At 44.2% G+C, this 16,283-nt stretch overlaps 1 protein-coding gene across 1 annotated transcript in view; it reads right to left on the minus strand.

The window, feature by feature from the left end:
- The window catches only part of LOC122546170 (disintegrin and metalloproteinase domain-containing protein 12-like), a 467,862-nt gene that overhangs the window by 244,674 nt on the left and 206,905 nt on the right, over positions 1–16,283 (minus strand). The window contains exon 11 of the mRNA XM_087986005.1: positions 6,521–6,666. Within this exon, the coding sequence (XP_087842131.1) occupies positions 6,521–6,666 (146 nt within the window). The remainder of the gene's footprint in view (positions 1–6,520; positions 6,667–16,283) is intronic.

Raw genomic sequence — 16,283 nt, forward strand, 5'->3', positions numbered from 1 at the left:
GTGCCACGTACTGGTCAGAGGTGCTAGTCAGAAAGAATAGGCAGGATGAATGCGTGGCTTGCAAGATGGTGCAGGAGGGATATCGAGTTTTGGGACATTGGGACCGGTTCTGGGGGACGTGGGATTGTTACAAATTGGATGGTTAACACCTGGGCTGGAGTGGAACCAATGTCCTTGGGGGTGCTTCTGTGAACTCTGCTGGGGAGGGTTTAAACTAATGTGACAGAGGGATGGGAAGCAAATGAGGAGATTAGTGGACAGAAAGGAGGAAGTGACTGAGGCCTGTAAGGAACTAGATGTGAAGTCAGTATGACTAAGGGGAAGATAATTGCTGTTATTGCTATTACTGAAACTTGGTTGAAGGAAGGGCATGATTGGCGATGAAATATCCCAGGATATCAATGCTTCAGGTGGGATGGAGAGGGAAGTAAAAGGGGTGGAGGAGTTGCATTACTGGTCAGAGGGGATATCACAGCTGTGCTGAAGGAGGGCACGATGGAGGACTCGAGCAGTGAGGCAATATGTGCAGAGCTCAGAAACAGGACGGGTGCAGAAACAATGTTGGGGGTGTACTACAGGCCTCCCAAAAGTGAGCGTGAGGTAGAGGTTCAAACATGTAAACAAATTACGGAAAGATGTATGGGATTCACTTAGAATCAGAGAGATGTACAGCAAAGAAACAGACCCTTCGGTCCAACTTGTCGATGCTGACCAGATATCCCAACCCAATCTAGTCCCAGCACCCGGCCCATATTCCTCCAAACTCTTCCTATTCATATACCCATCCAAATGCCTTTTAAATGTTGCAATTGTACCAGCTGCATCCTCACTTTCTCCTGGGGTTCACTTAGTGTTAGAGGTCCAGATGGAGCAGAATTTGTAAGGAGTACCCAGGAGGGCTTTCTTGAGGAGGATGTAAATAAACCAACTCAGGAAAGGGCCATACTGTACCTGGTGTTGGGGAATGAGCCCAGCCAGGTCATTAAAGTTTCAGTCGGGGATTATTTTGGAAATAATGATCACAATTCCGTAAGTTTTAGATTACTTATGGACAAAGACACAAGTGTTCCTTGGAAGAGTGCTAAATTGGGGGAAACACCAACTATAGCAAGATTCAGCATGAGCTGAGGAATGTGGATTGGGAGCAGCTGTTTGAGGGTAATTCCATATTCAGTATGAGGGAGGCTTTTAAAGAGAGGTTGGTTAGAGTTCAGGATAGACATGTCCCTGTGAAAATGAGGGATAGAAATGGCAAGATTAGGGAAGCATGGATGACAGGTGAAATTGTGAGACTAGCTAAGAGGAAAAAGGAAGCATACATATGGTTGAGGCAACTGAAGACGGATGAAGGTTTAGAAGAATATTGGGAATGTAGGACCAATCTGAAAAGAGGAATGAAGAGGGCTAAATGGGATCACAAAATATCTTTAGCAAACAGGGTTAAGGAAAATTCCAAAGCATTCGTACCTAAGGAGCAAGAGGGTAACTAGAGAAAGGGTTGGTCCACTCAAGGACAATGGAGGAAAGATATGCGTGGAATCCGAGAAAGTGGGTGAGATTCTTAATGAGTACTTTGCATCGGTATTCACTGAGGAGAGGGACATGACAGATGCTGAGGTTCGGGATAGATGTCTGATTACTCTAGGTCACGTCGGCACAAGGAGGGAGGAAGTGTTGAGTATTCTAAAAAGCATTAAAGGTGGACAAGTCCCCAGGTCCAGATGGAATCTATCCCAGGTTGCTGAGGAAAACAAGAGAGGAAATAGCTGGGGCCTGTGCAGCATTCTTGAACATGGGTGAGATGGGCCAATGGGCTGAGAAGTGGCAGATGGAGTTTAATTCAGGATAGTGAAGATGGCTTTTGGTATGCTTTCCTTTATTGGTCAGAGTATTGAGTACAGGAGTTGGGAGGTCATGTTGCGGCTGTACAGGACATTGGTTAAGCCACTGTTGGAATATTGTGTGCAATTCTGGTCTCCTTCTTTCTGAAGCAGAGTATAATTAATGGGATATGTTGTAAGATCCGAAGATCTGATGACATGATGTCTGGTCAATATCATGAGGTCATGGGAAATCTCGGGCTGTCCATAGGGTGTCCATCATTGATTGTATGTTTACAGGATTGGATGTATAGATGGGGGTGGGGCATGGCTAACAATGACATCAGTGTTGCATGTAGTTATTCTATCATGAAGTGCATTAAAATGCCATATCCCACAAGGCAAATCAGTGTGACATTAACTTCTCCTAAGATCTGAGCAGTGATAAAGAGGGCGACTTTATCCCACGTGAAAGCCAGATTCCATGCAGTCTCAAGCCTCCTTCACATGTGTGGTAAAGAGCTCAAATAAAGATTGATGGTACTGCTGAATACAGAACTTGAGACTGCTCTTTGACATCTCTCCCCAGCACTGACCTGGTCTGGCCAATATATAACTCCAAAACCACAGCAGTGTAATTGGCATAGAGTCACAAAGTCATAGAGATTTACAGCATGGAAACAGACCCTTCCGTCCAACTAGTCCATGCCGACCAGATATCCCAACCCAACCTAGTCCCATCTGCCAGCACCCAGCCCATATCCCTCCAAACCCTTCCTATTCATATACCCATCCAAATGACTTTAAAATGTTGCAATTGTACTAGCCTCCACCACATCCTCTGGCAGCTCATTCCATACATGTACTACTCTCAGTGAAAATGTTGCCCCTTAGCTCTCTTTTATGTCTTTCCCCTCTCACCCTAAACCTATGCCCTCTAGTTCTGGACTCCCCGACCCCAGGGAAAAGACTTTGCCTATTTCTCCTATCCATTCCCCTCATGATTTTGTAAACCTCTATAAGGTCACCCCTCAACCTCTGATGCTCCAGGGAAAACAGCCCTAGATTATTTAACCTCTCCCTATAACTCAAATCCTCCGACCCTGGCAACACCCTTGGAAATCTTTTCTGAACGCTTTCAAGTTTCACAACATCTTTCCGATAGGAAGGAGACCAGAATTGTACGCAATATTCCAACAATGGCCTAACCAATGTCCTGTACAGCTGCAACATGACCTCCCAACCCCTGTCCTCAGTACTCTGACCAATAAAGGAAAGCATACCAAATGCCTTCTTCACTGTCCTATCTACCTGCAATTCCACTTTCAAGCAGCTATGAACTTGCACTTTTAGCTGACTTTGTCTTTTAGCTGGCCTCTGAAAAGGCCGAGCAAGCCAGTCAGTTTTGTCAAACTGCTATGAAATATAAGAACATGGTCATAACCGAATGAACCACCTAATGTTGCTTTAGTCTTTGGAAGTTACAATGACAGTCTCAACTTTGTTGACCCTCTAAACATCTGGGAATTGGTGCTAAAATAAGAAGAGCTGACTCACAGATGAGTTAGACAATAGCCTGATTAAATCATACCATCTTTACCATCCCTGGCTATACCCCTTCCAAAGGCAAGACAAACTCATCAGAGGTGGCAGCACAGTGGCATACCCAGTCAGGGAGCAGATGCTTTGTTTGCCCTCAAAATGAGAACAAAGAACATCGATTTGAGATCTCATGGCAACAAGTGAAATACCAACCTTGAAAGAAAGAGGTGTTCGCAATTCTGGAAAGTGTGAAAATAGAAAAGCCCCCTGGGATGGATAGGATTTATCCAAGGATTATCTGGGAAGCCAAGGTGGACATTGGCTTTGACCTTTATGTCGTCATTGTCTACAGGAATAGTGCCAGAAGACTGAAGGATAGCAAACATTGTCCTCTTGTTCAAGAAGGGGAGTAGAGACAACCCTGGTAATTATAGATCTGTGAGACTTACTTCATTTGCGGGTAAAGTGTTGGAAAAGGTTATAAGAGATAGGATTTATAATCATCTAGAGAGGAATAAGTTGATTAGGGATTGTCAACATGGTTTTGTGAAGGGTAGATTGTGCCTCACAATCCTTTTTGAGTTCTTTGAGATGGTGACCAAACAGGTGGATGAGGGTAAAGCGGCTGATGTGGATTTCTGTAAGGCATTTGATAAGGTTCCCCACGGTACACGCTGGACAAAATATGGAGGCATGGGATTGAGGATGGTTTATCGGTTTGCATCAGAAATTGACTAACTGAAAGAAGACAGAGGGTGGTGGTTGATGGGGAATGTTCATCCTGGAGCTCAGTTACTAGTGGTGTACCACAAGAATCTGTTCTGGGGCCACTGCTGTTTGACATTTTTATAAATGACCCGGATGAGGGATAAGGAGGATGGATTAGTAAATTTTCAGATGACATGAAGGTTGGTGGAGTTGTGGATAGTGCTGAAAGATGTTGCAGGTTATAGAGAGATATAGATAAGCTGCAGAGCTGGGCTGAGAGGTGGCAAATGGAGTTTAATGTGGAAAAGTGTGAGGTGATTCACTTTGGAAGGAGCAACAGGAGTGCAGATTACTGGGCTAATGGTAAGATTCTTGGTAGTGAGGATGAGCAGAGAGATCTTGGTGTCCATGTGTATAGGTCCCTGAAAGTTGATAGGGTTGTTAAGAAGGTGTACGGTGTGTTACCTTTTATTGGTAGAGGGACTGAGTTTCGGAGCCATTAGGTCATGTTGCAGTTGTACAAAACTCTGGTGCGGCCGCACGTGGAGTATTGTGCACTGTTCTGGTTGCCACATTATAGGAAGGGCGTGGAAGCTTTGGAAAGGGTGCAGAGGCCAGTTACATTCAGATGTTGCCTGGTTTGGAGGGAAGGTCTTATGAGGAAAGGCTGAGGGACTTGAGGCTGTTTTCGTTGGAGAGAAGAATGTTAAGAGGTTACTTAATAGAGATTATCAAAGGGTTGAATAGGTTGGACAGTGAGAGCCATTTTCCTCGGATGGTGATGGCTAGCATGAGGGGACATAGCTTTAAATTGAGGGGTGATAGATATAGGACAGATGTCAGAGGTAGCTTCTTTACTCAGAGACTAGTAAGAGCATGGAATGCACTGCCTGCAACAGTCGTAGATTTACCAACTTTAAATGGTCATTGGATAGACATATGGATGTTAATAGAATGGTGTAGGTTAGATGGTCTTCAGATTGATTTCACAGGTCGGCATAACATCGAGGGCCGAAGGACCTGTACTGAGCTGTAATGTTCTATGCTCTATGGGAATGTTGCAAGCATTTGGAACAACATCATTAAGTTGCGATAGAACCGATTGGGTTTTCAGACAGGGTAAATTATTCTAAATTCTTTTCACTTTTGTTTGTGTTTCATTCAGTAGTCTGTAAATAAACTCTGTTCTGTTTAAGACCAAATGATTGGGCCAACTGCATCTCTCCTGGATTATCCACTTCACACCTGATTAAAACAACACGCAAGGTTTGGGGCTACTTTCTTGAAGTGTTTTGAGGGTCTGGTATTGTCCATAACACCTGCATTAAACCTTTTAAAATACATCTCCTCACATTTTTTCCAAACTAAACTCCATCTGCCATTTCTTCACCCAGGGCTCCAGCTTATCCCAAGCCTGCTATGCCCTCTGGCAATCCTCCTCACTATCCCCAGCTTTCCCAATCTTTGTGTTATCCACAAACTGACTCATCAGGCCACTTCCATTCTCCTCCAAGTCATTTTTATATATATTATATATACACAAACAGCAGGAATCCCAGCACTGATCCCTGTGGAACATCACTGGTCTCAGATCTCCAGTTAGAAAAACACCTTTCCACCACTACTATCAGTCTTCTCTGACTAATCCATCTTACTAGCTCACCATGGTCCTATTAGACTTTACCTGTATCAGCCTGCCATGAGCGACCTTGTCAAAGGCCTTTCCAAAGTCCATTTGACAATATCTCAGGCCCTGACCTTGCCAATCATTTTTGTCACTTCCTCAAAAAACTCAATCAAGTTTGTGAGACATGAGCTACCCCAGATAAAGCCATGCTGCCTATCGCTAATAAGTCATAGAATTCCAAATGTGAGTAAATCCTGTCCCTAAAAATCCATCTGTTTTGATAGCATAGAACACATAGAATCCCTGCAACAGGAAACAGGCCATTTGGCCCAACAAGTCCACACTGACCCTCCGAAGAGTATCCCACCCATACCCATTCCCCTACCCTATTACTCTACCTTTACCCCTGACTAATGCATCTAAACCTACACATCTCTGAACACTACGGGCAATTTTCACATGGCCAATTCACCTATCCTGCACATCTTTGAACTGTGGGAGGAAACTGGAGCACCTGGAGGACACCCACACAGACAGTCACATGAGGGTGGAATTGAACCAAGATCCCTGGAGTTGTGAGGCAGCAGTGCTAACCACTCAGCCACCATGCACATATCTACAGTGTTTCTCGCTTTTCAGCAAAAAAACTCTCAATAGCTTTTAAAAGACTATCTTCACCATTACCTGCTAATCCATTTTCATACATATTTGCTGACTCTCTAATTTCTAGTCAATGTGTTCTTCATGTTAATTCTTGGTGTTAGGTGTTGTATAGGAATGAGTCCCTCCAATACCAGGTACACGGTTTGAATACGTTTCTCACCTTAGTGCCCTATCCATGATGCAGCCACCGATGATATTGTCTTTACAGGAACACTTCTGTGCTGGAGTGTCATGTGTCATTCCTAGATTGTGTCCCATCTCATGTGCAAGAGTGGAAGAAACAGCCAAATGGCTGGGCCTGACGTCCTGAGAGAGAAAAGGTAAAACGTCCTGTGAAAACTGTATTTCAATAAAGAAGCAGATCTGTAAAGTAGTCAAAAATGCTAAGCCTGAGGATTGGAAGCAGTTTAGAATCCTGCAAGTGAAGTCCAAGAGAAATGGGACTGTCCTCTACCCTTGAGCAGTTGTTATTGGATTATTTTCAGGGACTGAGGCCTTACTCTGTGCCAATCAATTGTCTGAATCCATCTGACCAATAATGGACAGCTGCTCATGATATTGGCTGATGAGTGTTCTCTTGTCCAACACTATTTGAAAATTAGTTTTCATTCCCTCAAAAAACAAACATTACTTTCCAACACAGTATTCATAATATGATAGTGTGTGCACAATACATCTCATGTAGAAAGCTAGTTATGACTGTAACACAATCAAATAAACCCACATGGCATTCCCTTATGACTGTCTTATGAAGACAGGTATGTAGATTGAGCATGTATTTTTTGGAATGCACAAGGATGAGAAGGCAGCCTTATAGAGATGTACAGCACAGGAATAGAGCCTTCGGTCCAACCTGTCCATGCCAAATCTAACCTAATCTAGTCCCATTTGCCAGACCTGACCCATATCCCTCCAAACCCTTCCTATTCATATACCCATCCAGATACCTTTTAAATGCTGCCATTGTACCAGCCTCTACCACATCCTCTGGCAGCTCATTCCAAACACGTGCCACCCTCTTCTTGAAAACGTTGCCCCTTAGGTCTCTTTTATGTTGTTTCCCTCTCACCCTAAACCTATGCTCTCTAGTTCTGGACTCCCCAACCCCAGGGAAAAGACTTTGCCTATTTATCCTATCCATGCCCCTCATGATTTTATAAACCTCTGCAAGGTCACCCCTCAGCTTCCAACGCTCCAGGGAAAACAGCCCAGTCTATTCAACCTCGCCCTATAGCCCAAATCCTCCAAACCTGGCAACATCCTTGTAAATCTTTTCTGAACGCTTTCAAGTTTCACAACATCTTTCCAACAGGAAGGAGACCAGAATTGCATGCAATATTCCAACACTGGCCGAACCAATGTCCTGTACAGCTGCAACATGACCTCCCAACTCCTGTACTCAATACTCTGACCAATAAAAGAAAGCATACCAAATACCTTCTTCACTGTCATATCTACCTGCGACTCCACTTTCAAAGAGCTATGAACCTGCACTCCTAGGTCTCTTTGTTCAGCAACACTCCCTAGGACCTTACGATTAAGTGTATGAGTCCTGCTAAGATTTGCTTTCCCAAAATGCAGCACCTCACATTTATCTGAATTAAACTCCATCTGCCACTTCTCAGCCCATTGGCCCATCTGGTCAAGATCCTGGAGTACTCTGAGGTAACCTTCTTTGCTGTCCACTATACCTCCAATTTTGGTGTCATCTGCAAATTTACTAACTATACCTCTTATGCTCACATCCAAATCATTTATGTAAATGACAAAAAGTAGAGGATCCAGCACCAATTCTTGTGGCACTCCACTGATCACAGGCCTCCAGTCTGAAAAACAACCCTCCACCACCACCTTCTGTCTTCTACCTTCGAGCCAGTTCTGTATCCAAATGGCTAGTCCTCCCTGTATTCCGTGAGATCTAACCTTGCTAATCAGTCTCCCATGGGGAATCTTGTTGAACGCCTTACTGAAGTCCATACACCACATTTACTGCTCTCCCCTCATCAATCCTCTTTGTTACTTTTTCAAAAAACTCAATCAAGTTTTTTGTGAGACATGATTTGCCATGCATGAAGTCATGTTGACTATCTGTAATCAGTCTTTGCCTTTCCAAATACATGTACATCCTGTCCCTCAGGATTCCCTCCAACAACCTGTCCACTGACTTCAGGCTCACAGGTCTATAGTTCCCTGGCTTGTTCTTACCACCCTTCTTAAACAGTGGCACCACGTTTGCCCACCTCCAGTCTTCCGGCACCTCACCTTTGACTATCGATGATACAAATATCTCAGCAAGAGGCCCAGCAATCGCTTCTCTAGCTTCCCACAGAGTTCTAGGATACACCTGATCAGGTCCTGGGGATTTATCCACTTTTATGCATTTCAAGACACCAAGTGCTTCCTCCTCTGTAACATGGACACTTTTCAAGATATCACCATCTATTTCTCTACATTCGATATCTTCCATGTCTTTCTCCATAGTAAACACTGATGCATAATATTCATTTTGTATTTCCCCCATCTCCTGCGGATCCTCACAAAGGCTGTCTTGTTCATCATTTTGAACACCTCAATAAGGTTACCTCCTAAATTTCTCTGCTCCAAGGAGAATAAGCCCAATCTCTCTCATCTTTCTTTGTGTCTAAATTCCTTCATTCGTGGTATCATTCTCGTAAATATCCTTTGCACTCTCTCCAGGGCTTTAACATCCTACCTTCAATGAGGTGTACTGAACTGAACACAATACTCTGAATGCTTTTAAGAAGTATTTCAGAACTATGGCTTTTAACCAATAAGTCTTATAATTTATATGGACATTGCTCTGTGCAAGGAGGTCAAAAGCAGCAGAAGCAAGAGAGAGATCGAAAAAGAGCAAGCCCTGCTGAACTTAAGGATCATCTGAGTGAACCATGTGGACAGGCACCAGTCAATATCCTCACAGGGAGCTTCGCTCGTGCTACTCTAGAGGGTTGATACTAGAGTGGCAGGGGGCTGGGAACCAGAGCAACAGTTCAACAAGTGGAGGAATTGAGGGGATGGTAGATGTTGGGACCAGTCAGTCTGAAAGGAAGGACAGGCAGAAACAGGTAACTGAACACAATGGTATGAATGGGCTGAAATGTGTTTATTTCAACACAAGGTAAGGCAGATGAGCTTAGCGCCTCGATCAGTACATGGGACTATGATGTTGAGGCCATTACAGAGAATTGGTTGAGAGAGAGGGACATGACTGGATGCTCAATGTTCCAAGGTTTTGTTCTTTTAGAAGGGATAGAGAGGGAGGTTAAAGAGGTGGGGGAATTGCATCACGAATCAGGGAGAATGTTATAGCTGCAATCAGAGAGGACATACAGGAGGGCTCGTCTACTGAGACAATATGGGGAGAGCTCCAAATGAAAACGGGTGTAACCATTCTGAAGGGATTATACTGTAGGCCTCCAATAGCCACCATGACATTGCGGAAGACTGTGGGCAGATGGAAAGATGCAATAACAATAGCTTTGATATACGGTGTAACTTTAACTTGCCCAATATTGACTGGGACTTGCTCATAGCAAGAGGTTTAAATAGGACCACTCAAGGATAAAGGATGGAACTTGTGCTTGGAGGCAGAGGATGTGGGTGAGATCCTAATTGCGTATGTTGCATTAGTATTCACCCAGGAGAAGGATATGGAGGACCATGAGATTTGTGTGGAGTACGCCAATGTGTTAGGGCAGTTTGTGATCAAGAAAGAAGTGATGTTGGGACTTTTGAAGAGCATTAAGGTGGATAAGTCCTCAGAAACCAATGGTATCTACTCCAGGTTATTGGGAGAGGCAAGAGAGGAGATTACTGGGGCCTTGACCAAGGTCTTTGTATCCTCATTAGTCACTGGAGAGGTCCTAGAGAACTGGTAAGGAGCTAATGTTGTTCGTCTGTTCAAGAGAGAAATAGGGATAATCCAGAAAACTATAGACTGGTGAGTCTCACATTGGTGATTGGGAAGATATTGAAGAGCATTCTTAGGAATAGGATTTACATGCATTTAGAAAAGCATGACCTAATTGGGGCCATACAGCAGGGCTTTGTGCGGGGCAGGTCATGTCTTGATTGAGTTTTTTGAGGAGGTGATGAAGGTGATTGATGAGGGTAGAGCAGTGGATGTTGTTTATATGGATTTTAGTAAGGTTTTCAACAAAGTCCCTCATGATAGGCTCATCCTGAAGATGAAGATGCATGGGATCCACGGTGACTTGGCTGCATGGATTCAGAATTGGCTTGCCCCTAAAAGGTGGTGGAAGGGCGCTTTTCAGGCTGCAGAGCCATGACTAGTAATGGGATCGCTGCTGTTAGTGATATATACGTACAAATGATTTGAATGAAAATGTACATGGGTGGGTAAGTAAGTTTGCAGGTGATGCAAAAGATTGGAGGAGTTGTGGATAATGCAGAAGGTTGTCAAAGGATACAGTGGGATATAGATCAGTCGCAGATAAAATAGAGCAGAGTCAGCATGGTTTCATCAAAGGGTAGTCTGCGAGAATTCTTCGAGGGAGTAACAAGCAGGTTAGACCTAGGAGAACCAATGTATGTTATCTACCTGGACTTCAAGAAGGCCTTTAACAAAGCACTGCAAAAGAGGCTCCTGAGTAAGATAAGGGCCCATGGTGTCAGAGGCAAGTTGTTAGCATATATCGAAGCCTGACTTTCTGACAGAAAGCAGAGCATGGAATAAAAGGGTCCTTCTCAGGGCGGCAGCTGGTGACAAGTGGTGTTCCACAAGGCTTTGTGTTGAGACCAGAACTTTTCACTTTATACATTAATGATCTAGATGAAGAAACTGTGGGCATTCTGGCTAAGTCTTCAGATAATACAAAGATAGGTAGAGGGTCAGGTAGCATTGAGGAGGTGGGGAGGCTGCAGAAGGATTTGGACAGGTTAGGAGAGTGGGCAAAGAAGTGGTAGTTGGAGTTCAATGTGGGAAAGTGAGGTCATGCAGTTTGGGAGGAAGAATAGAGGCATGAGCTTAAAAATGTGTTGCTGGAAAAGCGCAGCAGGTCAGGCAGCATCCAAAGAGAAGGAGAATCGACGTTTCGGGCATAAGTCCTTCTTCAGGCTTATGCCCGAAACATTGATTCTCCTTCTCCTTGGATGCTGCCTGACCTGCTGCACTTTTCCAGCAACACATTTTTAAGCTCTGATCTCCAGCATCTGCAGTCCTCACTTTCTCCTAGAATAGAGGCATGGACTATTTTCTAAGTTCGGAAAAGATTCAGAAGTCTGAAGTGCAAAGAGATTTGAGAGCTCTAGTCCAGGATTCTCTCAAGGTAAACTTGCAGGTTGAGTCAGGAGTTAGGAAGGCAAATGCAATGATGGCATTTGTTTTGACAGGACTTGAGTATAAAAGCAGGGATGTACTTCTGAGGCTCTATAAGGCTCTGGTCAGGCCACATTTGGAGTATTGTGTGCAGTTTTGGGCCCTATATCTCAGGAAGGATGTACTGGCCCTGGAGCATGTCCAGAGGAGATTCACTAGAAAGGTTCCAGAAGTGAACAGCTTAACGTACGAAGAACACTGGAGGATTTTGGGTTAATACACAATGGAATTTCGAAGAATGAGGGGTTATCTACTTGAAACATAGAGATTACTGAACGGCCTGGTCAGAGTGGGTGTTGGGAAGATGTTTCCATTAGTCGAAGAGACTCGGACCCGAGGGCACAGACTGAGAGTAAAGGGAAGAGCTTTGAGAACGGAGATAAGGAGAAACTTCTTCAGTCAGAGAGTGGGGAATTGATGGAATTCACTGCCACAGAAGGCTGTGGAGGCCAAGTCATTGAATATATTTAAGACTGGGATAGGTAGGTTCTTGAGTATCAAGGGGATGAAGGATTATCGTGAGAAAGCAAGAGAATGGGGTTGACAAACTTATCAGCCATGATTGCATGGCACAGCGGACTTGATGGGCTGAATGGCCTAATTTCTGGTCTTAAGCCTTCTAGTCTTATGGCCTTATAGGGCTGAGAAATGGCAGATGGAGTTTAATCCAGGTCAGCGTGAGGTGTTGCAATTTGGGAGATCAAATATTAAGGAAGAGTACACAGTTAATGGCGGGATCCTGAACTGCATTGATGTATAGAGGGATCCTGTGGTTCATAGCTCCCTGAAAGTGGCTACACAAGCAGATAGGGTGGTAAAGCAGGAGTATGGCATGTTTGCCTTTATGGTTTGGGGAATTGAGTACCAGAGTCAGGGTGTGATGCTGCAGTTGTGTGAGACTTTGGTTAGGCCACCCTTAGAGTACTGTGTTCAATTCCAGTCTCTGCATTACAGGAAGGATGTGGAGCCTTTGGAGAGGATGCAGAAGAGGTTTACCAGGATGCTGTCTGGATTAGAGGGTATGAGCGATAAGGACAAGTTAGAAAAATTTGGGTTGTTTTCTCTGGTGTGGTGAAAGCTGTCAGGAGACTTGACAGAAGTCTTTAAATTTATGAGATGCGCAGATAAAATTGATGATCAGAATTGTAATGTCTAATACTAGGAGGCATGCATTTAAGGTAAGATGGGGAAAGTTCAAAGGAGATCATTGAGCACTGGACTTGTGAGGTTATGTTGCGGCTGTACAGGACATTGGTTAGGCCACTTTTGGAAGATTTGTGCAATTCTAGTTTCCCTCCTGTCAAAAGGACAGTATTACAGTTGCAGAAAGAATGTTTGGGGACTTGTCAACTGAGGTAATATGGGCTGAGGTTAGAAACAGGAAAGGAGAGGTCACCCTGTTGGGAGTTTTCTACAGGCCTCCGAATAAGTCCAGAGATATAGAAGAAAGGATAGCAAAGATGATTCTCGATAGGAGTGAGAGAGAAACAGGGTAGTTGTCATGGGGGACTTCAACTTTCCAAATATTGACTGGGAACAATATAGTACGAGTACTATAGATGGGTCAGTTTTTGTCCAGTGTGTGCAGGAGGGCTTCCTGACACAGTAAGTAGACAGGCCTACAAGGGGCGAAGCCACATTCGATTTGGTACTGGGTAATGAGCTGGCCAGGTATTAGACTTGGAGGTAGGTGAGCACTTTGGTGATAGCGATCACAATTCTGTTATGTTACTTTAGTGATAGAAAGGGATAGGTGGGATACTTACCCACTGGGCAAGAGTTACAGCTGGGAGATTATGATGTGATTAGGCAAGAATTAGGAAGCATAGGATGAAGAAGGAAACTGCAGGGGATAGGCACATTAGAAATGTGGAGCTTATTCAAGGAAAAGCTCCTGTGTGTCCTAGATAAGTATGTACCTGTCAGGCAGGGAGGAAGCTGTAGAGCGCGGGAGCCGTGGTTTACGAAGGAAGTGGAATCTCTGGTTAAGAGGAGGAAGAAGGCTTATGTTAGGATGAGATGTGAAGACTCAGTTAGGGCGCTTGAGGGTCACAAGGTAGCCAGGAAAGACCTAAAGAGAAAGCTCAGAAGAGCCAGGAGGAGACATGAGAAGTTGTTGACGGATAGGATCAGGGTAAACCCTAAGGCTTTCTATAGGTATTTAAGGAATAAAAGAATGACGCGAGTAAGATTAGGGCCAATCAAGGGTAGTAGTGGGAAGTTGTGTGTGGAGTCAGAGGAGATAGGGGAAGCACTAAATGAATATTTTTCGACAGTCTTCACTCAAGAAAATGACAATGTTGTCGAGGAGAATACTGAGATACAGGCTACTAGACTAGGTGAGATTGAGGGTCACAAGGAAGAGGTATTAGAGATCCTGCAGAATGTGAAAATATATAGGTCCCCTGGGCCGGATGGGATTTATCCTATGATTCTCTGGGAAGCCAGGGAGGAGATTGCCGTGCCTTTGGCTTTGATCTTTAAATCGTCATTGTCTCCAGGAATAGCGCCAGAAGACTGGAAGATAGCAAATGTGGTTCCCCTGTTCAAGATGGGGAGTAAAGACAACCCTGGTAATTATAGACCAGTGAGCCTTATTTCAGTTGTTGGTAAAGTGTTGGAAAAGGTTATAAGAGATCGGATTTATAATCATCTCAAAAAGAATCATTTGATTAGGGATAGTCAGCATGGTTTTGTGAAGGGTAGGTCGTGCCTCACAAACCTTATTGAGTTCTTTGAGAAGGTGACCAAACAGGTAGATGTGGTGTATATGGATTTCAGCAAGGTGTTCGATGAGGTTCCCCACAGTAGGTTATTGTACAAAATGCGGAGGAATGGGATTGTGGGAGATATAGCAGTCTCGATCAGTAATTGGCTTGCTGAAAGAAGAGAGAGGGTGGTAGTTGATGGGAAATGTTCATTCTGGAGTCCAGTTACCAGTGGTGTACCGCAAGGGTCGGTGTTGGGTCCACTGCTGTTCATCATTTTTATAAACGACCTGGATGAGGGCGTAAAAGGGTAGGTTAGTAAATTTGCAGACGACACTAAGGTCGGTGGAGTTGTGGATAGTGATGAAGGATGTTGTAGGTTACAGAGAGACATAGATAAGCTGCAGAGCTGGGCTGAGAGGTGGCAAATGGAGTTTAATGCGGACAAGTGTGAAGTGATTCACTTTGGTCGGAGTAACCGGAATACAAAGTACTGGGCTAATGGTAAGATTCTTGGTAGTACAGACGAGCAGAGAGATCTCAGTATCCATGTACACAGATCCTTGAAAGTTGCCACCCAGGTTGACAGAGTTGTCAAGAAGGCATACAGTGTTTTAGCTTTTATTAATAGAGTTCTGGAACCATGAGGTAATGCTGCAGCTGTACAAAACTCTGGTGCGGCCGCACTTGGAGTATTGTGTACAGTTCTGGTCAACGCATTATAAGGATGTGGAAGCTTTGGAAAGGGTGCAGAGGAGATTTACTAGGATGTTGCCTGGTATGGAGGGAAGGTCTTACGAGGAAAGGCTGAGGGTCTTGAGGCTGTTTTCGTTAGAGAGAAGGTTGAGAGGTGACTTAATAGAGACATTAAAGGTAATCAGAGGGCTGGATAGGGTGGACAGGGAGAGCCTTTTTCCAAGAATGGTGACAGCGAGCACGAGGGGGCATAGCTTTAAATTGAGGGGTGATAGATATAGGACAGATGTCAGAGGTAGTTTCTTTACTCAGAGAGTAGTGAGGGTATGGAATGCTTTGCCTGCAATGGTAGTAGATTCGCCAACTTTAAGTACATTTAAGTCACCATTGGACAAGCATATGGATGTACGTGGAATAGTGTAGGTTAGATGGGCTTCAGATTGGTATGACAGGTCGGCGTAACATCAAGAGCCGAAGGGTCTGTACTGCGCTGTAATGTTCTATGTTGTGAAACTTGAAAGGGTTCAGAAAAGATTTACAAGGATGTAGGGTTGGAGGGTCTGAACTATATGAAGAAGCTGAACATGCTGGGATTGTTTTCCCTGGAGCGTCAGAGGCTGAGGGGTGACCTTATAGAGGTTTATAAAATCATAACGGCCTTGGATAAGATAAATAGACAAGGTCTTTTCCCTGGGGTCAGGGAGTCCAGAACTAGAGGGCTGAGGGGGGAAAGATATAAAAAGGACCTAAGGGGCAATATTTTCATGGAGAGGGTGCTGTGCATATGGAATGAGCTACCAGAGGAAGTGGTGGAGGCTGGTACAATTATAACATTTAAAAGGTATCTGAATGGTATATGAATAGGAAGAGTTTTGAGGGATATGGACCAAGTGCTGTCAAATGGGACTAGATTAATTTAGGCTATCTGGTCGGCATGGACCAGTTGGACTGAAGGGTCTGTTTCCGTATGTACATCTCTATGACTCTAACTCACTGGAAGAGGAGGCTCCACAAATATCTCCATCCTCATCAATGCAGAAGATAAGGCTGAAGCATTCTTAGCAACCTTCAGTCAGAGTGCCAAGGGGATAATCCATCAAATGCATTTCAACTTGTTACTGTGGCTTCCAAGTTTCACTTTCACACTCAGAACTTTCCCT

The sequence above is a fragment of the Chiloscyllium plagiosum genome, unplaced genomic scaffold (genome assembly GCF_037043375.1).
Source record: "Chiloscyllium plagiosum isolate Xiang-an unplaced genomic scaffold, Cpla_swu_hap1 HiC_scaffold_1, whole genome shotgun sequence".
In the NCBI taxonomy this organism is placed as follows: domain Eukaryota; kingdom Metazoa; phylum Chordata; class Chondrichthyes; order Orectolobiformes; family Hemiscylliidae; genus Chiloscyllium; species Chiloscyllium plagiosum.